A 25,622-nucleotide genomic window follows, 5' to 3' on the forward strand; every position below is an offset into this window, starting at 1 on the left:
CTAGTAGAAGGCAGGGCCTATAGTATGAGGTCTTTTAGAAGGCAGGGCTCGTACAGTTTTATCAAGCCAAATGTAAAACATAAGAACACTAAGTCTCACTGTGCAGACACTTAGCCACAACATTTCTTGACCTACAGCAATGCAGGACATGAGATCTCAAAGTTAACTTCTGTGATCAAGGTGATGATCCACTGGATGCAGCCATAAAACTGCAGGAATATAGCTTAGTGTACAGGTTTTCTCTTCCCTTATTGATAAATTAGATAACATATTTACCAAGACTTAACACAAAATATGAAAATTGTATTGACTTTTATTCACACATTGCTTCTTGTTTTAAAAAAATAATTTCAAAGGCTACAGTATACATAACTAATAGTAAAGATAATATTTATCTGCACATAAACATAAACTTCAGACATAAAAAGAAAATAATTACATTGTCAAAAAGTTTTTTTCTCGTAACAGAAATATATTGCTTACAAAAGTGAGATAGGAAAATATTGACCTGATAACCTTTATCACAGAATTTCCTTGACTAAAGATGTCTGTAAGGAGTGACTACAATTCATTAAATTTTCTAATTATGTAAAGAATTTTTTTAGAAAAAAGGAAAGAGAAATGAAATGTACCGGTATCCATGTATTTTTATGTAAATCTTTGTCATTAACTGTGTAAGTACAAATAGTTCATAGTAAACAAATTGTGAAACATTTTCATTATGAGGATTCTGGACAAAATATAAAGAACAGGTATCACATTATCTTGTGAAAGGTGAAAGCATTAGGTCAGGTGAGAGAATTCTTGATGTTACTCCAGATTGTAGAGCTATGAAAACATGAAGTGAAGATTCAAAAACATTCAGCAGTCTTGGAAACTACTAGAAAGCTCTTGGATGAATAAAGTTCAGAAAACAATGCCTCTCCTACAGCAGAGATAAAAATGTAATTATTCTCCTACAGCAGAGATACAAATGTACCTCACAATGAAGAGCAGATAATATCAATGCTCAGATCTGGAAGAAATTAAGTCAGAGTCTAAACCTAGCACCACCGGGCAAGCAGCAATGTAGACATGGGCAGGATATAGAGAGTCAGTACAATAAACAAAATCTTATAAATGTCTTTCAACATCATTGATTTTTTTTTTATTATGAATAAAAAAAATACTTCAGATCCATACACATTTGGATTACAAGAATCTTGAGATCTAAAGAGTAAAGTAGCTGCAGTAGGAATATTTCATCTAGGTCAGAAACATTGTTAAGTCAAAATCAGAGCACATTCCTCATGACAGCAGCAGATCCATTTATTGAGAATATAGCTTGGTAAAAAAAAAAGTGAAACCTACTGTGTAAACAATAGCAAAATGTTTCAGTAAATATAATATCAAACACCATTTGTATATCAGAAAACTTTCTTTTAGTCACACTGTTCTGGATTGTGCATTCACTTGAAACAAAATAATGACAAAACCAAGCTATTGCTCATGTGAAGAACTAAGGGAATGAAGTGATGTTGCAACAAACTAGTACAGTAAACAGGTACTAGACAGAAAACTCCATTAGATTCATAACTTTAAACTGTAGATGGCGCTGGTTTGTAAAAAGCTTGGCCCGTCCTAATGCGCCTAGAAATTTCCTGACTCAAGAGTCTCTTTTCTTTCTTGACTTTAGCTAACACCCCACGATTCTCCATGGCTCGTCTTGACAAGTATGGCAAAACCTCTTCCACTGGTCCAAATGGCACATATTTATACACTGAGTAGCCAGCTTGACCTAAGAAAATTAAGAGAAATAAACATAATAATGCCAACCTTACATTCTTTTCAATGAAATTACTGAAAACATTTTTTTTTTATTTTTAAAACACTTCTTTAATTCATTACAAAAATTAATGATCCAATCATAGCAATGGTAGCACTGCTTCCATAATTGTAAGCTAATGATCGAGTTTACTGTTAGATTTTATATTTTTTAGATGAAATACAAAGCAAGCAAGGCCAACTTACCAAGAGGAAAACTGATTTGGTCACACATACCAAACAACTGGCCAAAACAAATCAATCTATCTCCCGGACCAACACCATACTCTTTCATTCTGAGGAAAGCAGTTTTATGATTACTTCAACAAATTAATCTGAATTAAGACTTTAGACAGTCTGAATGTAAACGTCTACCCAATCTACAACTAACTTATCTCCCCCTAGCCACTTACTTTTCTATTGTATATCTGACTGTGTCTTCATTGTGACTAGCTATCATCACTGCAATCCTGCCCACAGGGCGCAGATGGATCTGTCTCATCACTTCCTCTATAATGCTGTGCATCATGTCAGTCGTAGCTTGGTAGTTCGGGTTGATTGGGTCTTCATAGCCCAAGGTCTGGGCTCGTTCTCTCTCCTGGGGTAGTCAGAGTGTTAAGTTTTTATTAACTACAGAATTTAATTATATGATCAGATTATTGTACAAGATCATAATACATATTCTTAGGCTTTTAAAAAACAAGTTTGAAATGTTAAGGGACAAGGTGGCTGAGTGTTTAAGTGCTTCGCTTCCAAACCTCTTGGGTTTGAATTTCGGTGAAGACTAGGATTTTTTATTTCGGGATATTTGGACATCTCTGAGTAAAGGGGTTGAGTAAAAGTATAGGTGATTTGATTGGTCATTGTGCTAGCCACAATGACACCCTTGTTAACCGTGGGCCACAGAAAAAGATGACCTTCACATCATCTGCCCTATAAATTACAAGGTGTGAAAGGGGAACTTTACATTTTTAAACGTCAAAATTAAGTATTTTATATCTTGAGGCAGATCTAATGTAAAAATGACTTCTTTAAAAAACAAGTCACTAAACATGTCATACATTTTTTTGTCCAGGACAGTTAAGGTAATCTAGGCAGTTTCATGATGGCTCATAAAGAGTCTAACAGCATGATTCAGTGATCCTCACCCAATGGTCTGTGGGCTCTATTTGGCTTACAATGTGGTGCTATCACCCTTGAAACTTGTGCATAGTAAAGCCACCAAGGCTGAGTTTCATTGGACTCACTGATTTATACAGTAACGCTTGCCCTTGACTGGAAAGTCTTAAATATATAATTAGACACCTTGACCAAAAGAAGGTTGGGCTCCACAGGCATAATATATTGTTTTTGTGTGGGATGAACAGCTCATGCATACACCTACCATGAAAGTCAAGGGAAGATAAGATGATAGACTATAGCAATATTTAAAATAAAACCTCTGAATTAAACTTGTGACTGATTAGCAGTGATGTACAAATTGTGTCATTACCTGTTCCATGTAGGCTCCTCTGACTAGCTTGGCACCAAAATAGAAATCTTCTCTTCTGGCTAAATCCATGTCTACAACAATATCATTGAAGGCTTCCTGAAATTCAAACACTCAAGTCTATAGGGCAAGGACATATTGCATTTTTACAATCAAAAGAAATACAGAGATCTGTCAGCATGCTAGAGAAATAGAGGGTTTAGTGTACTATTTCAGATTAATAGCCAAAAAAAACTTTATTACTTTAAATGACTTTTGTTATACGTAATCTGCACTTTTTTTTTAAATCAAAGGTAGTTACACCCTTAGAAAAGATACCAGCAACAGAGCTAGGCAGGCCTTAGAGTGGAACCCCCAGGGAATAAGACGCAGAGGAAGACCAAAAAGAACATGGCGACGCAGTGTACTTGAAGAAGCAGAGAAGACCGGGAAGAGCTGGGAAACCATATTACTTTAAATGACTTTTGTTATACGTAATCTGCACTTTTTTTTAAATCAAAGGTAGTGACACCCTTAGAAAAGATACCAGCAACAGAGCTAGGCAGGCCTTAGAGTGGAACCCCCAGGGAACAAGACGCAGAGGAAGACCAAAAAGAACATGGCGACGCAGTGTACTTGAAGAAGCAGAGAAGACCGGGAAGAGCTGGGAAACCATCAAAAAGCTAGCAAGAGACCGTGGAGAGTGGCGTGTTTTTGTCGAGGCCCTATGTTCCATGAGAAACTCAAAGGAGTGGTGATGATGATGAAGAATAGGGCAAGTATATATTTCATTTTTACAATCAAAAGAAATACAGAGATCTGTCAGCATGCTAGAGAAATAGAGGGTTTAGTGTACTAATTCAGATCATTAGCCAAAAAAAACTTGTATTACTTTAAATGACTTTTGTTATACGCAATCAGCACTTTTTTTTTAAATCAAAGGTAGTTAATGGATAGAATTTAATGGTCCCACCTTTGTGTAAGATTGGTAAGTGTTAAAGATGACACTCCTTTCTTTGTTAAACTTTCTCATCATCTCCATGGTGAGTCGACGTATGGCTGGCTGGAAGTAACTTTGCTCAGCATCTATCATCACACGCACTTCTTTGTCCTGGGCATACTGGGTAATTAACAGACAAACATCAACTTAGGTTTAATCGATAAAAATTGTCAGTGTCAATAAAATGAGTATTTATAGGGCATTCTTGTATCTAGTTATAGTTTTAAAAAGTTGACTACCCATGCAAAATATGAGACGGAAAGAGGAATTCATGTACAGCTGACATTTGTTTGAATGACATGCAAAAGTAAAAGTTCCTCCTTTCAGACCTTGCAATCTACTGGCCAGATGATGTCAAGGTCATCTATTTCTATAGTCAATGGTTATTGAGAGTGTCATGTGCCCAGCACAGCGAATCTACTGCCTTTACTTTACCCAATTATTGTCAGGTATTTATTAGAGATGAATGAATGCAGGGGTATCTTAAAAATCAAAAAAATTCAAAATCCAAGTCATAACCTAGATTTAAATCCCTGGTTCAGAAGCTTATTCATTTACCACTTTGTCACCACACGCCATGAATAATGTGATGAATCTTATTTATGTATAAATGAAATGTATTGGATCAAGTGGTATGAAGGTCTAATTCATATATTATTTACATTTATTTAAATAAGAAATAATAGTCTGATTCAACTATAAACTTATTTGAATAAATGATGAAGAAGTTCTAAGTGTAGATAAAATGTATTTATATGGAACCTTTTCCCCTCGTTTGACTTGTCAAAAGAGAAATGGAAAGCAATAAAACAAGATCCCATCAATGTCAGCTTTTTTCTTTTTACACATCACAATGCAATGCAAAAAGTAATAGAGACTTCCAGTCCAGAAAGATTTTTTAAAATTATTATTTTTAAAACAAATTGATTAATAAATAAACAAAATCAAAAGTAAAAACAACTTTTAAATATTCTTTAAAACTAGTTCAACTTGTCTAAGGACTGACTTACTTTAGCTAAGGTATTCACTCTTCGCAGCATTCCTTTCATTTGATATTCTTCTTCATCTGTGATACATTCTACTAAAGGCTGGAACTGACCCGTCTGCTCACAAAAAAAAACAAGACGTTTTTTAAAAAAATGTGTGTATATTCAGTTTCATAAGCAATAATTAATGATTTGAATCAATATACATTATGTATTTTGCAAATTTTTTGTAAAGGAACATACTTTTAAATTTGGGACTACTAGAAGTTTGGATAATGATCTGTTAATCTCAAGTAAATTATCCCAATCAAGAAGATCAACTTCAAACCTGAGCAAATGAAAAAACAAACAATTTAACAAATGAACAAGTGAAATACAAAAAAATTTGAGACTATGGAACAAAAACATCAAAACTCTATAAATATTCATGCATACACCAAAATTCTTTGGTTGACATAACATCATTGTGGTGACACGGTTACTGTGTGGTCAACCGTGACACACGGTCAAGTGTTGAGTATCGAGAGTTAGGGGACTTGGGGGAAGTGACTGGTGTGTAAACAAGACGAGAGAGAGAAAGGTCAGCGAGTGAAGCAGGAGATCTGTACATAACGTTGCCGTGTATATATATGTATTTGTTAAAATGTTCCACAATTAAAATACACTTTTAACGTAAAAGGACTTGTTTCTTCACAACTGGCGACCACGACGAGATACGACGAGGCACAAGTAAGTGGAAATGTCGATGTACAAAATATTTAGAGAAGCGGGCAAGGAAAATGGCCTGCAAGGCGAAGAACTTGAAAAGTTCATTACACTAAAAATAACACAGGAGGAAGAAAGGGAAGAAAGGAGATTTAATAGGGAAGAAGCCAAAAAGAAAGAAGAAGATAGTAGAAGGAAGGAAATCTTACAACTAGAACTAAAACTTAAAGAAAAGAAAGACAAAGAACAGCAAAATGAAAAGGAGGAACATTTTAACAAATACATATATATACACGGCAACGTTATGTACAGATCTCCTGCTTCACTCGCTGACCTTTCTCTCTCTCGTCTTGTTTACACACCAGTCACTTCCCCCAAGTCCCCTAACTCTCAATACTCAACACTTGACCGTGTGTCACGGTTGACCACACAGTAACCGTGTCACCACAATCATCAAGCCAAAAATATACACTTCAGAAATAAAATCCCATAATGGTGAAGATATTAAATAAATTATGATCATAATGCAATAAGAATATCAGCAACACACACAAAAAAAAAAGCAAGACTGTAATATTGACCTAAACAAAAGTTTCGACCTAAACACAAACGAGACTATCAAGATGGAGGAAAAAAAGCAATTAGACATGCAGGGGATGTTATTTTTTTTTTATTGCTCAGTTGACTTAAGTAAGAATGGAATAAAAAAATAAACCTAACCTAAGAAACCTATACCACAGAAACAACAAGCCAGAATTTTTCAAGATATCGCACAAAATTGTATCCATATTTACTGCCTACATTTTCAAATGTTAAATGCTTAAGAGCTTGTAAATAATATAGATGAAAAAGAATGGTAGAACAAATGAAAGGAAACATTCACTCTAAACCAAGAAGCAAACCAGTGTAAGCACCCTTTTGAAATATCCTTGACAGATACCCAGCTTCTCTTGTTGCCGTCGTTCAACTGAACTCCAATCTCACTTAGTCTGGCATCAAAGTCTTCCAGTCCAAAACGTAATGAACCTTTATCAATCTGTCCCTGTGTTTTCTGTAGCAGCTTAAAAAAATGCTTGATAGTTACCAGCACTTCAGACATTTGAAGCTGAAGAGAAAGAAGCAACAAGGTAAAAAGCATGTCAGATTATTTAGCATTCAATATATATATATATATATATATACAGTAAACAAAAAAATAAACTGTTAATACATAGAACAATTATTCCAAATATATAAAAACTGTTGCAATATATATAGACAAAACTAGGAAAGATTTCCAGAAAATAAAAATTGGATTGGATTTACCAAAAGCGAAGGTTTTCCTAAGGCTGTTAATTTGATGGCAGCAAATCCAGACTTTTCTGTAGCATCTAAGAAGTTTAAGTAAAAAAATCAATGTAAGATATTTTTTTTTTAATTCTAAGCCACAACTTTTACACCACTGTTTTAAGCTATAAATCAGCTTTTCTTTGGAATTGAAGATATATTGCCATTATTATTATTATCATGTGGGGCATGAATGCTGATGGGTAAAATGCTTGGCTTCTAACTGAGGAGTATTGGGTTTAAAATTAGTGAAGAGTGGGATTTGAAATTTTAGTTTGTTTTGAGTGCGCCCCTGAATCTACCCAACATTAATGGGTAGCTAACATTATTTTGAGAAAAGTAAAGGAAGTTGGTCTTTATGCTGGTTACATGACGGCAGTCCACATGACACCCTGGTTAACAATGGCCCCAGAAACAGAAGACCTATACATCATCTTCCCTAAAAAGGGATACTTTATTTAACTTTACTTAACTGTGTGTATGAAAGAATATTTAATGATGTATATGTTTAAAAAATCTTTCATAATCCAATTTTTAAACTAAATGTGTAGAATCATTATTTTGTATAAAGCTTTAAAGCTCAGCCCATGGCCTACAGGTTCATGATACAAAACTATTCAGCCCCCCCGTGAAACGTTTGTGAACAGTGAACAATCAAGACATAGAGGCTAGGTTCTATGGACTTGACTTTTTAGTCTGGTGCTGCCCATAACATTTAAATGGTCCCCAGGATGGCCATACTGGTTCTCAGGCCATGGTGCTGAGGCACCTAAACACAAACCAAACTGTAATCTGTGATGTGTTACTTACGTGAGACTGCATCAATACAATTCAAAAATATCTGCATATTCTTATCACATTGCTCCTCGCCCTCATAGAAATATGTCCTGGCGCTCATCACTTTCACTCTCCTGTCACCAAACTCTTCATGAGCACGAAAACGTGTCCCAGTTTCATCAACTAGAACAAGTTATACAAGGCAGCATTAGAAGACATTAACAATAACAAGAATTAATGTCTTTAAGATAATCATGTCAATTCTTTACATAAGTTTAGAATAACAAAAGGTTTTAAGTATTTTATTCTTATAATTTGTATATTCTTGATATTTAACTTTAAAAAATTGGTGTTTTTTTAAATATAATAATCAATTTAGTATAGATGTAAATTTAGACATAAGTGCATTGACTAAATTATTCAATTTTCAAACTGTTTATTAAATGCAAATATTCTTCATGTTAGTTTAGCATAAGATTTTTTTTTACACTAGTCTACAAAAGACTTGTTAGGACGATATATTTTTAGTACCAGAGATCTAAGAAAAATGTAAAAAAAAATAAAAATATTTTTTTACATTGCATTACATTTAAAAAAATCTATTAATATGAGCATTCAAATATATTTGAATTTTGTTTTAAGCATTAGTCTATAGCATACAAATATTGTAAATATAAAATTTAAAAAAAAAATGTTTATTAGAAAAAGTTTTAATTTGATTCTCAAAATAATACATCTACTAGGTATAAATTAAAAAACAAACATTGTCAATACATCAGCTAGATATAAATTAAAAAAAAAAAAAAGACGGACAAATATATAATTACTATTGATGAGAGCATGTCAGGTAACTCAACATTAACTAGACAACATTTTCTCAAATAAGCCAAATAAAAGATGTTTAATGCACAACTAGAAGCACACGGAGGATTACTATAGATCAAAGAGTGGCACTAGGAAGCACACATCAACAGCTCACAAACCTTCCTTGACAGCTGGATAAAGTGTTTGGTTAAAAGAAAACAAAATTGTCAATTTTTTGACTGGTAGTGATTAACAAGAGTACATCTTAAGTCTAAATTAAAATGTATCTTTTTTTAACGGTGTTACTGACAAGAACTAAATATGTCCATAAAGAATTGCTTTTCAATAACATGTGACAAAATTAGAATTTTAAATAAATGTAAACTATGACTTTAACTATAGAGGTGGAACAGAACAATATTTAAAAAATTAAACTTATTTACAAAAAGCTATGGGGGCATGGTGACTGAGTGGTTAAGCGCTTGGCTTTTGAAAATGGGGTCCTGGGTTTGAATTTTGGTGAAGACTGGGATTTTGAATATCTGGATTTTTAGGGGGCCCTTGAGTCCACCCAACTCTTATGAGTACCTGACTTTAGTTAGGGAAAGTAAAGGCGGTTGGTCATTGTGATGGCCACATGACACAGATGACCTTAACATCATCTGCCCTATAGATTGCAAGGTCTAAAAGGGAAACTTTACTTTTTAGAACAACTATGGATATCCAGAACTCTTCTAGATACTTCTAAGTACAGTGAAATCTAGTTAATTGGACCACCAGTTAATCAGACCAACCACTTATTCAAACCAAATCCAATATCACTCAACAAATATTATTATATGCATGTAATGTTATCCTATTATTTGGACAAAAAAATCCACTCAATCAGACGAAAGAACATGAAAGTGAAACAGAAAAACAAACCAAAAGTCAGAAAGGGTAAAAAAAAAATATGAAAAATATGTATCCATCAATGAGTTTCAATGCTATGATGACAATGAAGTTTGGTGCTTGAATAGCAGAAAAAAACCTGACACCATAGAAACACCAGAAAAGTGATGCTGATTATAAGTTGGCGCAAGTGAACACACAGGATTCTAGAACAGTCCTGTTGCTGCGTTAGATTTTTGGGGGGATTTAGTTCAGCCTCTCAAGAGAATGTGTCACATCACAATAGAGTAGATCTTCAAATGTTGACTGGATTTAACCTTTTTTTATGTATTGCATGCTGAGGACCTTTACTGTTTTGCATAAATGAACGAAGTTCACAGCAGCAGTTTTTGTTTGTATGATCACTATCTGTGTATATCACACAATTCAATATGTTGCATAGTGTTTAGATAGTCGCACATCTTGTCTTGTAACAAAAAAACATGCTGATATAATAGGATCAGCTGGTAATAAGGACTACAACAATTAATATCATTAATATCGTGGGAAGCGTGGTCGAGAGGACAAGTGTGCGCTTGAACTTATCTTGGCTGGCTACCTAGAAGGGGGGTCGAGGTTCAACACCCGACTCTGGCAAAGTTGTTTTACTGAGCGCCTAAACGCAGCACGGAAAACCAACTCCTAGATACCCCCTCCCCCCCCCCCCCCCCCAAATGAGATTGGACCAAAAGCGCTCTGAGCATGCTATAAGCATGAAAGTAGCGCTATATAAAAGCTATAATATATATAATATATATATCCTTTTGTGGTCTGATTAACCAAATTTAACTGTAATTTTTACTTATGGAACATAAAAATTTGTGCTATACTTCAATAGCTAAGTAGTAGTTTATTTTTTTTACACAACAAAAAGATCCCTAGATATTTGTTTACTTTAAGCCTTATAAACTAATTCATTAAGTAGACTAAAATACTACAAAAAGATAGTTAAATATTTTGAATAATATGATTGCATTTAAAACCAGAAGCTAAGAGAAAGCTATTACCTGGATTATCTACTTCATTGCCTTGAGGTAAGCATCCCCTAGTGACAGGAAATTAATGACATCCCAATTAATATTTCTATAACATTAGAGTAAACTTATTCAAAATTAAATACTTAGATATAAAATTGTAATTTTTTTTTTAATCTAGAAGAAAAAAAGTGAGTAGCTAAATGCTTGGCTTCTGAACCAATGGGACAAGGGTGTAAATCTCAGTAACAAGTGGGATTTTTGAACTCCCAGATTTCAGGATGCCTTTGAGTCCGCACAGCTCTAATGGGGGACAAGATATTACTTGGGAAGTTAAAGACATTTGGTTGTGGTGCTAGAAGGCTCTCAATGAGTCAGTTTTAAAATTTGCTAAAAGTTCATATTTTAGCTAAAATAAAATTGTTTCAAATTATGTCCTCCAAATGATTCAAATCCATAACATGACCTGTGTCTCAAGGCTAAGACTGTGATAAATGTGCATACCCATCTGAGCCATGCTATCATCCAAAGACGTCTACACATACAACTGGCAACAAAACAATAACAACATTCAAAGTCAAAAGAATCATCATTCCAAATGTCCTAATGTCTTTTGTCTGAGCTCAATTATAACAATTACAAATTAGTAACAAGATTCCTAAAATAGTTTGCTTAATGTGTCTATAAGTTTAAGGGGAAAATTTTTTTTTTAAAAAGTAAAAAATAAAAACATGGAATGCACAAGTCATAGAGTAGATTGAAATTCATAGAGTTTGTGAACACACTTACTACGATGTCAATTGACTTGATTGATTTTTAGTATCTTTTTTTTAAATGATTACTTTGAAAATAGTTATTTCAATCTAAAAGAAATGTGTTCTATTATTACATTCTCTCCTCCATCCCCAATAATGTTTTAAAATAATTCTCGACCATTTATTGATTTATACATGAGCCAAGAATCATTTAGATCTTTATTTGAGTTTTTTTTTTCCGAAATTAAACTACTTTATAACCTTTTTTGTTAAAAGTCAGTTAATTGTTTCCTACACTTTGTTTGCAAAAATTAAAAGCTGACAGTAAGACATATAGAAAAGTATTTATTCTAGTGGAATTAAAGTATCTGATGGACATCTCAGCAGAGGATAATCACAAAATTGGCCTCTCCAACTCTGCTAGACCAGATCAACTTACTCCATTTCTGCACTCACAGCCTGCTCACTGGTCAAGTCTTCCTCTGCACTGTAGTCAAGGATGGACTTGACACCGAATTGACGTATCCTGGTGACTAGTGGCTTGATCTCATCCTGGTCCTCCCCAGCTACAAAGTGACCGTAGAAAGTCAGTCTCATCATGGAGACAAACAAACGTTTCCCGAGAAATTTTCTGGCCCATTTTAATATCTAGAAGTAAAAACATATAGGCAATGTTACATTTAATTTAATATCTGCAAGTACACAAATATTTTAATAATGCCACATTCATTTTAATATCAACCATTAAAAATCTAGACTACAGACGACAATGTTACATTCATTTTTGTCTTCATAGAATTCAAATACAAATTAATTCCACTTATCTTATTCATGGCAAACCAGTAACACAGACTAAAAACGCAAAATACCTAGGTGTTATAATAAATGAAAACCTGTCATGGAATCCACATATTGATGAAACTATAAAAAAATCAAACAAAGCATTAGGGTTTATTAAAAGAAATTTCTTTAAATCAAATAAGAACATAAAACTAAAATGTTATTTAACCTTGGTTAGGCCAATAATAGAATATGCATCCTCCGTTTGGGACCCCTCAATTCAAGAAAACATTAAGAAACTGGAACATACTCAAAATAGAGCAGTGAGATTCATAACAAATGAATATTCACATTTGACTAGAGTAACACCTTTAGTAAAATCACTAAATTTAGAAAGCCTTCAGGACAAAAAACTCAAAAGTAGCAATTATACATAAAACACTGAACCATAATCTTCAAATACAAAAACAAAATAAAATAAAATACTCTGAAATTTTCTTGTTACAAGGGATCCCATATATCAAAAAGCTTTATAATAGGGCTATATCAAATCTAAATATGCTATATCAAATCTAAATACGCTATATCAAATCTAAATACGCTATATCAAATCTAAATACGCTATATCAAATCTGAATACGCTATATCAAATCTAAATACGCTATATCAAATCTGAATACGGAGTTGATATAGCGTATTTAGATTTGATATAGCGTATTTAGATTTGATATAGCGTATTTAGATTTGATATAGCGTATTCAGATTTGATATAGCGTATTTAGATTTGATATAGCGTATTCAGATTTGATATAGCGTATTTAGATTTGATATAGCGTCTTTAGATTTGATATAGCGTATTCAGATTTGATATAGCGTCTTTAGATTTGATATAGCGTCTTTAGATTTGATATAGCGTATTTAGATTTGATATAGCGTATTTAGATTTGATATAGCGTATTTAGATTTGATATAGCGTATTTAGATTTGATATAGCGTATTTAGATTTGATATAGCGTATTCAGATTTGATATAGCGTATTCAGATTTGATATAGCGTATTTAGATTTGATATAGCGTATTCAGATTTGATATAGCGTATTCAGATTTGATATAGCGTATTCAGATTTGATATAGCGTATTTAGATTTGATATAGCGTATTTAGATTTGATATAGCGTATTTAGATTTGATATAGCGTATTCAGATTTGATATAGCGTATTCAGATTTGATATAGCGTATTCAGATTTGATATAGCGTATTTAGATTTGATATAGCGTATTTAGATTTGATATAGCGTATTCAGATTTGATATAGCGTATTCAGATTTGATATAGCGTATTCAGATTTGATATAGCGTATTTAGATTTGATATAGCGTATTTAGATTTGATATAGCGTATTTAGATTTGATATAGCGTATTCAGATTTGATATAGCGTATTCAGATTTGATATAGCGTATTTAGATTTGATATAGCGTATTCAGATTTGATATAGCGTATTTAGATTTGATATAGCGTATTTAGATTTGATATAGTGTATTCAGATTTGATATAGCGTATTCAGATTTGATATAGCGTATTTAGATTTGATATAGCGTATTTAGATTTGATATAGCGTATTTAGATTTGATATAGCGTATTCAGATTTGATATAGCGTATTCAGATTTGATATAGCGTATTTAGATTTGATATAGCGTATTCAGATTTGATATAGCGTATTCAGATTTGATATAGCGTATTCAGATTTGATATAGCGTATTTAGATTTGATATAGCGTATTTAGATTTGATATAGCGTATTTAGATTTGATATAGCGTATTTAGATTTGATATAGCGTATTTAGATTTGATATAGCGTATTTAGATTTGATATAGCGTATTCAGATTTGATATAGCGTATTTAGATTTGATATAGCCTATTTAGATTTGATATAGCGTATTCAGATTTGATATAGCGTATTCAGATTTGATATAGCGTATTCAGATTTGATATAGCGTATTCAGATTTGATATAGCGTATTTAGATTTGATATAGCGTATTTAGATTTGATATAGCGTCTTTAGATTTGATATAGCGTATTTAGATTTGATATAGCGTATTTAGATTTGATATAGCGTATTTAGATTTGATATAGCGTATTCAGATTTGATATAGCGTATTTAGATTTGATATAGCGTATTCAGATTTGATATAGCGTATTCAGATTTGATATAGCGTATTCAGATTTGATATAGCGTATTCAGATTTGATATAGCGTATTTAGATTTGATATAGCGTATTCAGATTTGATATAGCGTATTTAGATTTGATATAGCGTATTCAGATTTGATATAGCGTATTCAGATTTGATATAGCGTATTTAGATTTGATATAGCGTCTTTAGATTTGATATAGCGTATTCAGATTTGATATAGCGTATTTAGATTTGATATAGCGTATTCAGATTTGATATAGCGTATTCAGATTTGATATAGCGTATTTAGATTTGATATAGCGTATTTAGATTTGATATAGCGTCTTTAGATTTGATATAGCGTATTTAGATTTGATATAGCGTATTTAGATTTGATATAGCGTATTCAGATTTGATATAGCGTATTCAGATTTGATATAGCGTATTTAGATTTGATATAGCGTATTCAGATTTGATATAGCGTATTTAGATTTGATATAGCGTATTTAGATTTGATATAGCGTATTCAGATTTGATATAGCGTATTTAGATTTGATATAGCGTATTTAGATTTGATATAGCGTATTCAGATTTGATATAGCGTATTTAGATTTGATATAGCGTATTTAGATTTGATATAGCGTATTCAGATTTGATATAGCGTATTTAGATTTGATATAGCGTATTTAGATTTGATATAGCGTATTTAGATTTGATATAGCCCTATTATAAAGCTTTTTGATATATGGGATCCCTTGTAACTAGGACATTTTTCTTACTCTTTTCTAAATGAAAACAAAAATATTTATTAGGCCTACTATTCTTTTGCTTATCGATAAAGCCAGCACCGTCTGTAGATCTAGATTAGATCATCAAATTCAAGCTAAACTAAACTAAGGGGAGTGAAAAGAATTTCCTCCTTATATATAAAGAAACTCTTCCACCATACGTGAAACGTTTTGGACGTGCATACACAAAGTAGGTCAACTTTTCGTGTTTTTTTGGGCGCGTGATCAGAATTATATTTATAAATACTCCCGCCCCCCCCCCCCTTTTTTTTTTAACATCCGAATCCTATTTCATCATTTCCCTTTTAAACAAAAAATCGTTTGGACTATGAACATAAATGTCTTAAGTAGATCTAGATCTATAAACTATTTTTTTTTTATGCTTTAAAATACAAGCACACGCGCATTCATGCAAATCTAATGAGGTCATAGAGTTGATAGAGCTATAATGATTCTAGATCTATGAGCTATTTTGTATGCTTTTAAATACAAGCACACGCGCATTCATGCAAATCTAATGAGGTCATAGAGTTGATAGAGCTATAATGATTCTAGATCTATGAACTATTTTTTTTATGCTTTTAAATACAGGCACACGCGCATTCATGCAAATCTAATGAGGTCATAGAGTTGATAGCGCTATAATGATTCTAGATCTAGAACTAACTTCACGGAAAAAAAAAACACGATCTATTCTACATACTGCAATAATGAGGTGAATTTAAGTCCTTAGTTAACATGCATGACTAGATGCATGACGAGTAGGACGTAATCATCTTCTTTTTTGGAGTAACGTCTGTATTTTATAAGAAGATACGAGTGGACAAACAGTACCGTAAAAGCGCGAAAACTATGAAGAACCTTTGCACATTAGCGCAACAGTGCAACATTGTAGACCTAGGCCTATATGTGACGTGATTTTTTTAAAAATTAGGCCTAAATCTATATTAATATCTTATCTAATATTTTAGAGACGTTACTTCAAAAACGTAAATTTCTAATCCGTTTTCTCCCAATCCACAAACATAGATCTAGATCTGCATATTTATATGCCTAAATAAGTTCCAATCACTTGTTGATGTTTTTTTGTCAGCACAGCTATAGATCTACACTTTTGGATTATTCACTATTACTTAGTAGTCAAATAGGCTACTTAAAAAGTTCAGATTTTTTTTTTTTTTGCCTTTTTGTTCCAAGTAGGCCTACGCTCGCGCTATTTGTACAACTCCAAATTAGATCTAGAATAACTTATCTTATCATATATAATACAGACGTTCCTTCTAAAAGAAGATGATTACGTCCTACGCGTCATGCATTTAGTCATGCATATTAACCAATGACTAGCTCAGGCAACCCATTCCATGCTCTAATAGCATGTGTGTGTGCTTGTTCTTGAGACATAGTTTTTAATCCTGTTTTTTTTTTTAAGTGTTCCTCCTAAACACTTTCATGTCAGTGTCAGTTTACAAACAATATAGCCTATAATAAACATTTTAAAGCCTAGATACTAAATAGCCCTTGCAAATGCAAAACAGTTCATCTAGGACTAGTTGCTACCTTTATTACTAGAGATGAGAACAGCGAAGAGAACATTTTTACGGGGAATGAAGACACATTTGAAAAAAAAAAGTTGGCAAATTTTTGTAAACAAGTTTCCAGGTCTATTGCGCAGAATAGTTTGCCGTAACTATTTGAAGTTTACAGTTATGTAATTTAGAACAAAAAAAACATTTTTGTTTAACGTCTAGTTAATGTAGGCCTATATTAGAGCGTGGTCGTAAGACGTGACAGTTTCTGTTGGGAGTTTACACGGATCTAGACCTATATCACACATTGTTGGATAGTATTCCCACAGGCTACGTCTAATTAAACTGAATGTTTTCACTGAGGCAGGTCTACAACTAGAAGGATATGGATCTAATCAAATTATGGCGTAGAATGAGTTTCTCAAAACACCACAGAAATGATTGAGAGAACTCAAATATAAACAATGTGTTTGTTTGCTGTGAACTAGGGTAAAGATGTTACAAGTTTTGAAAGGGTTAGGGACTATTTCAAAGAATAATGGTTAAAAATCAAAATGGTAAATCAAAATGCTATTAGTAAGTGTCGTTAGGAATAACTTTTTTCATTTGTCATTGGTTGTATTGATGTCACGTGATACTTTGACCTTTCATGTATACAAGTTCCAAAGAAATGAACAAGTTTTCATTCGCTGTGACTCACCACCACTACCACCACCAAAATTTGCATCAACAATAACGCTGCTCGAAAACGTTTTAAACTAGCCAGGAGATTTTAAAGTCGTGCCCACCGGAGTGTTCACACTACATTTACAGTGAGCTAGATCATGGCAAGTTGATTGGTTTTTGCTTGCACATAATTACCACACAACTCTTAGCGGCACCTGGCCACAACCTGAGTGTAGCTTATAATTTAAAAAAAAAAAAAACAACAACTTTGTCACGAAATATCTAATCTAGTATCTAGATCTAAGTCTACCAAGGACACGGTTTGTCTGAAGGTGATTGCATTGCTATTTAAACTAAGGATGTAGAAGGATTAAAAAGTCTTGAATACTTTTTGGATACTATCCAAACAACAGTGTCAGAACTTTAAAGGTCTCTTACTTGCCTCTTAGATCTATAGGCCTTCACAGAATAGAAAATGTCCCGCTGGGCCTGGCTGGAGGAGTTTACGTGAAATTGAAGACATTATCAATAAAGGAATAAATAGTTATTCTCGCGGCCAGATTTTCAATTAACGAGTAAACAACGAAGCTCATATTTGTACATGAAAACGTATCTATTATTTTTATGCCTGATGACAAAATAGCCAAGCTGCAACGTATACAGAACAACGCCGCACGAATAGTACTTATAAAACCAGACAAGATTCTGCTACTACACTCTTTCGCACGCTCCATTGGCTTACCGTGAAAGCGAGAATCGATTACAAGGTCGCCACACTTTGTCATCAGTGTATATATAACAATGAGATGCCCTTGTACCTTAGAGAACTGATTACTCCATATGTCTTACAGAGAGCCCTGCCTCAATGGACTCAACGCTTTTAGTGGTGCCACGTTTCTCCCTCAAAAGCTACGGTCTGCGGGCTTTTTCAGTGCACGGACCAAAGGTTCGGAACTCACTCCCCATTGATCTCAGACAGACAATATGCTACACCACTTTTAAGAAGAACATTAAGACCTACTTGTTTAAAACTTTTTTAGATTAGTTTTTTATTTCCACTGTCGTGTTTGTGTTTGTAATATTATTACAGCGCCTTGAGCCTACATTTTGTTTGTTAACAACACTTTATAACTAAAATTATTATTATTACTATTAAGTAATTGCCTTTAAGATGGGGTTTTTTTTTATGCTATACGCTAAGGAAAGTTACCATGGTGCTGAGAGAAAAATTATGTCCTTCAGGATGAAGCATTTGTCTATAAAAATATATTTTTGGAAAGTCAATAGCCCAAATGTAACACTAGGAAACATCATCATTTAAGTTGATGGGAAGACGCCAAAATTTTAACCCAAGGATGTATCAATGATATATTGGGTCTCTATAAAGGAATCTTTTGGTGGCTTATTTAAAAGAAGTTACCGTTATTGAAAAATAGATGATATAAAAAATTATGAATTATTCATTTTAGCTTTGAATTCAATAGCACTGAAGGTCCTACTAGACTAGAATAAAATATTTTCTAAAGCATAGAGTACCATGGAGAAATTCTTTTTCCCCTCGATTATTTAGGTCAGTGTTGACTAATCTTTTATGGCCTACGGACAGTGCTGGAAATGAAAATTAAAATAATATGTGGAACCACTATAAATATGTGGATTAAAACAACACTCAGTTTCTGCGATTGCATTATACACAGTTGGTAAGTTCTTCAAGGGGCAGAAAAGCAGTGTCACTGGCCAGATATTGCCTGCGGGACGTAGTTTGGACATCACTGATTTAGGCCCGTCAAGAGTAGCAACTTGCAGGGGACATCTTTTGTGAGCGTGGCAGAGTATCTAAAAGGTTTCAGAATCCTTGATTTAAAGTAATTATGGCAAGGTCTACAGCAATATCAATTTTATAAACCGAGCACCAAATAATTATTTATGCAAGTAATTCTAAATTATTTCCTAAACTGTAACTTTTGACTACTGTTCAACTACACCTTATTACATCCTCTTATACTTGAATAAAATTAACACAGAGATAACAGCATATGTTCTTAGAAAATACTGGTCCTAGGATGTGTAGATACCGCATGTTACAAAGTGATAAGATAAAGAAATTTACTTAGTCACACCAATTACTGTTAAAGTGTCATTAGTAAGATAAGTCATTTACATAGAAGAAACATAATGTTTTGAACTTTTCACAATGTCAGGCTTACAGACAGAAACTAGTTGAAACTAACTAAGCATCACTGAACTATTTGAAACTAACTCCAAAAAACAAAAACCATAACTATACTGAACTATTCAAAACTAAAATCATCACTGAACTATTTGAAACTAACTCTAATCTAAAAACATCACTTAACTAATGGTATTTGAATTTTTTATCTAAACCTTTCCAAACTATTTGAAATTTAATCTAAACATCACTGAACTATTTGAATCAAACTTCAAATATTGACAACATATGTGAAATCTGAAAATCAATCTGGGGGGTGAGTCTTCCTGATTGAGAGCTGCTTTGATCAAGAAAAATAAGGGAGACAACTTTGCCCTACTTTATATTAAGGTGCATGACTTTTGTGAAGTTCAAGGTTGTATTCTTTGGTCACACTTTTAAAACTATTAGTGCAAAGAGACACACCTCCACATTCCAATATCAACCAGTGCATTATGTCAATTCATTATGATTTCACTTAGTCTTCTCTTCCATGAATATGTGTGTATATATAAATATACCCCTAGAATTATATGTATGTATATGTGTGCGTGTGTTTTTTAAAATTGTGCTACATAGGTGCTTAGAAAACATATAAATACAATTCTGTTTAAAACAAGATGCAAAACAATTTAACTTTAATGTGATTCATGATAAAACAGCTGGCTGTTACTGCCAACACTTCATGTGTAAACTTAACACAGCACTCTTTAAGAAGTGACTCAAACCTTGTTTTTTTTCAGCTTAAAATGCCCCATGAGTAGGCTCTTATTTCTAAATATCCTTTTCTGTAAGCCTACATCTTTTTCCACCAATTAATCAATTATAGGATTTTTTAATCGACCGCTAAACATTGTTAACATCCAAAACAAAACCATTATCAGTAAGTATTGGAAAAGATACCACACTTAGTACCCCTTCAAGGGTACCCCCACTAAGTACTCCAAATTATCTACATACAATACTTACTAAACACTAGGTGCTCATAGTAGAATACTCACATTAAGTACTTTATAAGGTTATCCACACTAAATACCTTCTCGAATAGGTACCTGCTAAAGTTAACTACACTTAGAAGTACTCCTTCCATTAATCACATTCTAAGAATAACTACACTAAGGTAACAAATCTCAAGGTTGTGAAAAGCTAGACTGGTGTACAAGTATAATGATCGTTGTCTATGCTAAAGTGAAAAAAAATGTTGGTTTGTTGTTTGTTTTTTACTTTAACAAGAGGCCCGAACAAGACTGATCCCGAAACCCTCCTACAGAAGAAAAACTATATGATGAACTGCCTAATCTGGAAACCACTGCACGGTTCATCTCAGGTAGAGGAATACTGATCTGAACCCTCCATGCAGGGCAGCAAGAGAACTGGAACTCAAGACCACTTTGACAACAGTTCAAAGCACATACCAAGATTAGGCATAATTGGAAATTCAAGAAAATGTACTTTTACCAATTAAATATCTTTTTTAAACACTTTTTTTTTTATTGAATCTCTCTTGACTATCTAGTCAGCCTTCTAATTTTTATAAATAAAAATGAATTAATACTAATAAAGATAGGGTGATTTTTTTTCTATGCAGAATAACTTTTTTTCTGTTGAAGGATGATTCAAAATTTTTGCAAGTAACTTGTTAGACAATCATCAATATATATAACATATTTGTTTCTTGCATTCAAGTCTTAGTAGCTGTTTTTTATTAAACTAATTTTAACTTGAATATTAATTTGTTTCTTAAATGTGTAGCATTCTCCTTTTTTTGGGGAATTTTTTATGCTAAAGCAGTGGGATGTCTGATTCAAACCTTGGTGTACAAGACAGAGATAGTTTGATGGACATAGACGGATAAATAATTCTAAGAAACTAAGTGTTTATCTTGCTACATCTATTGCTTATGTCATAGATATTGAACAATTATAAAAATAACTATGAATAGCCAGCAGAAAACATTAAAAAGCATTACACACTGGTAGAGATTAGGTTCCTTTTGTAAGGCAACAACAGAGAGATAAAATTAGTGTAACAGGCTCTTTTCAATACACTGCATTTTACTATATAAAATATTTAGTTCTGGACTCTTTATTTATTATAATGGGGCATGGTTACTGATGGATAGCTGACTGGTCATGCAGTATGCGCACTGAACTGTTGTTCAGGCAGCTTGACGGTCCCGGTTTCATACCCTGCCCATTGCCATCTCCCACAATCCTGAGAGAGGTTGGAACTTAGAAAAAGATAAATCTTTAACTCCGAAGGAACATCTGAAATATGTAAAACTTGTTTTTACAGTGGTAAAGCGCTTGGCTTTAGAACCAAGGGGTCTTAAATTTAAATCCCACTGAAGAGTACATTTATAACTTTGCAATTTTTTTTATGCCCCTGAGTCCACTCAACTCTTAATGGGTACCTTACATATAATGTGGCAGTAAAAAGACAATTGATCATGCTGGTCACTTGCCATCATCAATAACCATCACAGGGCCAGCTCTAGGCATAGGTAAAAATAGGCAGCAGCCTAAGGCCTCAGATTGGTGGGGACCACAGAACCCAAAACAATTTTTTTTAAAGAAATTTTATTCCAATGTTGATGTAGTAGACCAGGTTTTAAATAAATTGTGTGTAATTTTATTTTCCTATTTCCTTTAAAGCCACCAAATTCATTTCACCTAGGACCTTCAATCATCTAAGGGTGGCCCTTAGCATCAGCTATATAGAAACATAATATTTAAATATCTGCCCCTTGATCGATCACAAGGTCCAGAAGTGGAACCTTTACTTTACTTACCTAAAACAATAACAATAATAGATCTAGATATAGTGATAATGTATTAAATTTTTTATAAATTATTAAATAATTAATTTAAGTTCTCCCTTCCTCTTCCTCCTAGCCATCGACTACATAATACGGAGAGCAATGAATCAGACTGCCTTTGGTACTCCATGGCGAGAACAAAACCGAATGACAAGACCTGGACTGCGTTGATGATGTTGGGGCTACAAATAAATGCATACTAGAAATGACAGAGCCTAGATAGAGAGGCACCCAAAATCGGCCTCTGCGTAAACTTGGATAAGATTAAAATTTTGCGAGTGGGATATAAAGCAGATTTGGCAAGTCAAAGTTGAAGAGTTGGACAAGTTCACATACCATGGCAGCATTATAACAAACGATGGGGATGCCTACCATGACGTAGCGTGCTGAATAGAAAAGGCAGGGAGTATTTTCCAAGGCTGCAGCCTATTTGGACAAGCCATTGGACTTGAGACAAAAATACACCTTCTTCACACAATTGTCATCCCAACAGCAACATATGCATGTGAGACATGGAAGTCATCTGTCAAAATTGAGAAAAGACTAAATGTGGCTCAACAAAAATAGCTAAGACGAATTTTAATAGTCAGTTATATAGATAGGGTCTCAAACAAGGAAATGCTATGCCGCACTGGGAGTCAAACACTTAGTGAGGTTGTGACTGAGCGTCGCATGAGGTTTGCGAGACATGTTCTCAGACAAAATGAATTACACATACCAAGAGTTGCGATGGCATGGAGGCCAATAGGAGGGAAGCGCAAACAGGGACGTCCTCGTATGACCTGGCACCACACTTTCATGGAGAACCTCCAAACAGTGGACACTAGGTGGGAGGAGGCTTTAGACACTGCCAGTGACAGATCTTTGTGGAGAGTAGTGGAGACAGCTTGCTGCCCAATGCGCCGAAACAGGCGGGAGGACCTAAGTCTAAGTAAATAAGCTACTGAACCAGTCAGCAGCTCTAGTCTTTAGAAGATAAATAAAATAGTCTTGATAATTAGCCTACTTGTTTTTTAAATGTAATGTAGCTTTACTCTTGATTCCTACCTTTTTCTGATTGTCTACCAAGAAATTTATAGAGCATAAGTTGAAAACCATCAGTGCTCTGACCAGTTCAGACGTTCTTTTGCTTTTGTAGGCCTCCTTTGCATTTTCGAAAGTCAAATCAATCTCAGGATGATGATGTTTACCAGTCAAACTCTTCCATTTTGGTGGGCGATTCTCAATGAAAGTTCCTTCTTGAGTGACATTAAGATTTGTCTGTGTCGACTTCAATCTATTAAGTTTATGCCCAGTTTCATAACTACATTTGCACGAAGTTGGAAGCAAAATTCTAGATCTATAAGTATAACATCCTATCTGAGAAACGAATTTACTTGCTTGCAAGCTCCTCGTTGCCATTGCATCACCACTGTGTTAGAACGTAAACAACATCCGTTGACCCGATTCAATTTACTGTTAGCATGTGAAACAAACAATACGGTATGAATACATGTGTTGTTACCGCTAGTCTAATTATCGTGTGTTTCACTGAGACTGTGTACGTAAATAACAAAAGCTATTTTTAGATCCAGGGGAAATCACCGTCGCAGTCTATTTTATTTTTTATGCTATGAATAATTTTAAATAATTTTTTTAATTAAAAAAAAAGACAAAATCTCATTTATTTTTTGTTTTTAAACATTTTGCATATATAATGGAGATTGGGGAAATATTAGACCAGGAATCAATGTCATGAAATTGAGGAGAGACTAAGCAAAAACAACAGTAAAAGGCGTTTCAGATTTGGCAGTCAGGAGAATGGCCCAAGCTAAATCTTCTGGTCCAGTGATGCCCAAAATGCAGACCGTCGGTACAAAGTGTAGAAAACCCCCTCCCCCCCCTCTCTTTTTTTTTAAAGTTTAAAAAATGTATGTTTACCTGTACGTTAAGTAAGGCTCTGACTTTTTCTCTGGTGTATTGGTACCATATGACATTTAAAATGTGTAGGTTTATGCAATGGGAGAGCCGAAGAAACTAAAAGTGGACTCTACTTTGTGGAACATGATAATCAAAGCAACATATTTGTTTTGTAAAGTGTGGCAGTTTTAAAGCACAACAATATATAAACGGATTCTAAAACATTCTTAATTTGACTGGGAATTAAAGATAATATATTAAACTACGCCTGAAGGATCGATGGGAATCAACAAGACAATTTAAGAACATGAGTCGTTGGTAGATGTATCTACAATGTTGCTCACATTTTAAGTAGAGAAATGAGCCAGTTTCAGACCCTTAAAAAATTATAAATTTCCAATATCCCATTATTTAATGTAAGTAGGGCCTACTAGATGCACAAGTTTCTAATAAACTTGTTTTAGGTCAATTTCATTTCGTTTTGTACATTTATAGCCATGTGGCCCGCGACACGAATGTCGGAAATTAAAATGGCCCTCAGGTCAAATTAGGAGGCATCACTGTTCTAGTCATAAGTAGTCTGCATTTTGCAGATGATGTTTGTCAGGGGTAGACAACTTTTTGCTTCTATGCGCTAACTTTTATCACTTCTAATTCAGATGCGCTACACAAACTTTTATCCACCTTTGAAGAAGGTTAGACTTATTTGGCAGTAATACATACACTGCGTATGTATACTCATTTCGGCTCAAATCCTTGTTTCCTGCGAGATAAACAGCTTTATATATACATTGAATACACTGAAATCATTTACAAAGTTAGGAAACAATGTGTCATTGCCGTGCAGTCATAAATTTGGGTCATCGAGATGACATCAACTAAAAATGCTAAATAATCAAATATCCATTCTGATAACTTGTCTTCTAGAAAGCCAACTAACCTTTCAATGAAAGATGGGATCATCATATTCCATCTATAACAGCTTACAATATTCTCTGAATTCTCTGCTGTTTAGTCCTCTTAAAAAAAAAAGTGTCCCTTTCAGATCTTGCGAACTAACCTTGTTGGACGGTAAACGAGCAGGGTGTCAAGTGGCCAGCACAATGAACAACCGCCTTATTTTACTTTCCCCAACTAAAGTCAGGTACCCTTTATGGTTGGGTGGAATCAGGGGCGCCCTAAAAATCCCGAAATTTTAACGCCCAGACTCCGTCGAGATTCGAACCCAGGACCTCA

At 33.8% G+C, this 25,622-nt stretch overlaps 1 protein-coding gene across 2 annotated transcripts; it reads right to left on the reverse strand.

The window, feature by feature from the left end:
• Positions 1-295: 295 nt before the first annotated feature.
• Positions 296-24,016, reverse strand: LOC106076784 (proline dehydrogenase 1, mitochondrial-like). Of its 2 annotated transcripts, XM_056006293.1 has the most exons (14): positions 23,535-24,016; positions 11,968-12,176; positions 10,807-10,844; positions 9,049-9,060; positions 8,099-8,248; positions 7,268-7,332; positions 6,877-7,067; positions 5,501-5,585; positions 5,282-5,374; positions 4,245-4,391; positions 3,296-3,391; positions 2,217-2,401; positions 2,011-2,099; positions 296-1,777 (listed from the first exon to the last, which is right to left on the reverse strand). In XM_056006293.1, exons 1-14 carry the CDS (start codon positions 23,886-23,888, stop codon positions 1,578-1,580), a joined length of 1,914 nt encoding a protein of 637 aa, XP_055862268.1. In that variant the 5' UTR covers positions 23,889-24,016; the 3' UTR covers positions 296-1,577. The 2 variants fall into 2 exon arrangements, with proteins under 2 accessions (XP_055862268.1, XP_055862269.1); XM_056006294.1 differs by lacking the exon at positions 9,049-9,060.
• Between the last annotated feature and the right edge of the window lie 1,606 nt (positions 24,017-25,622).

This window comes from Biomphalaria glabrata, chromosome 12 (genome assembly GCF_947242115.1).
Source record: "Biomphalaria glabrata chromosome 12, xgBioGlab47.1, whole genome shotgun sequence".
Lineage (NCBI taxonomy): Eukaryota > Metazoa > Mollusca > Gastropoda > Planorbidae > Biomphalaria > Biomphalaria glabrata.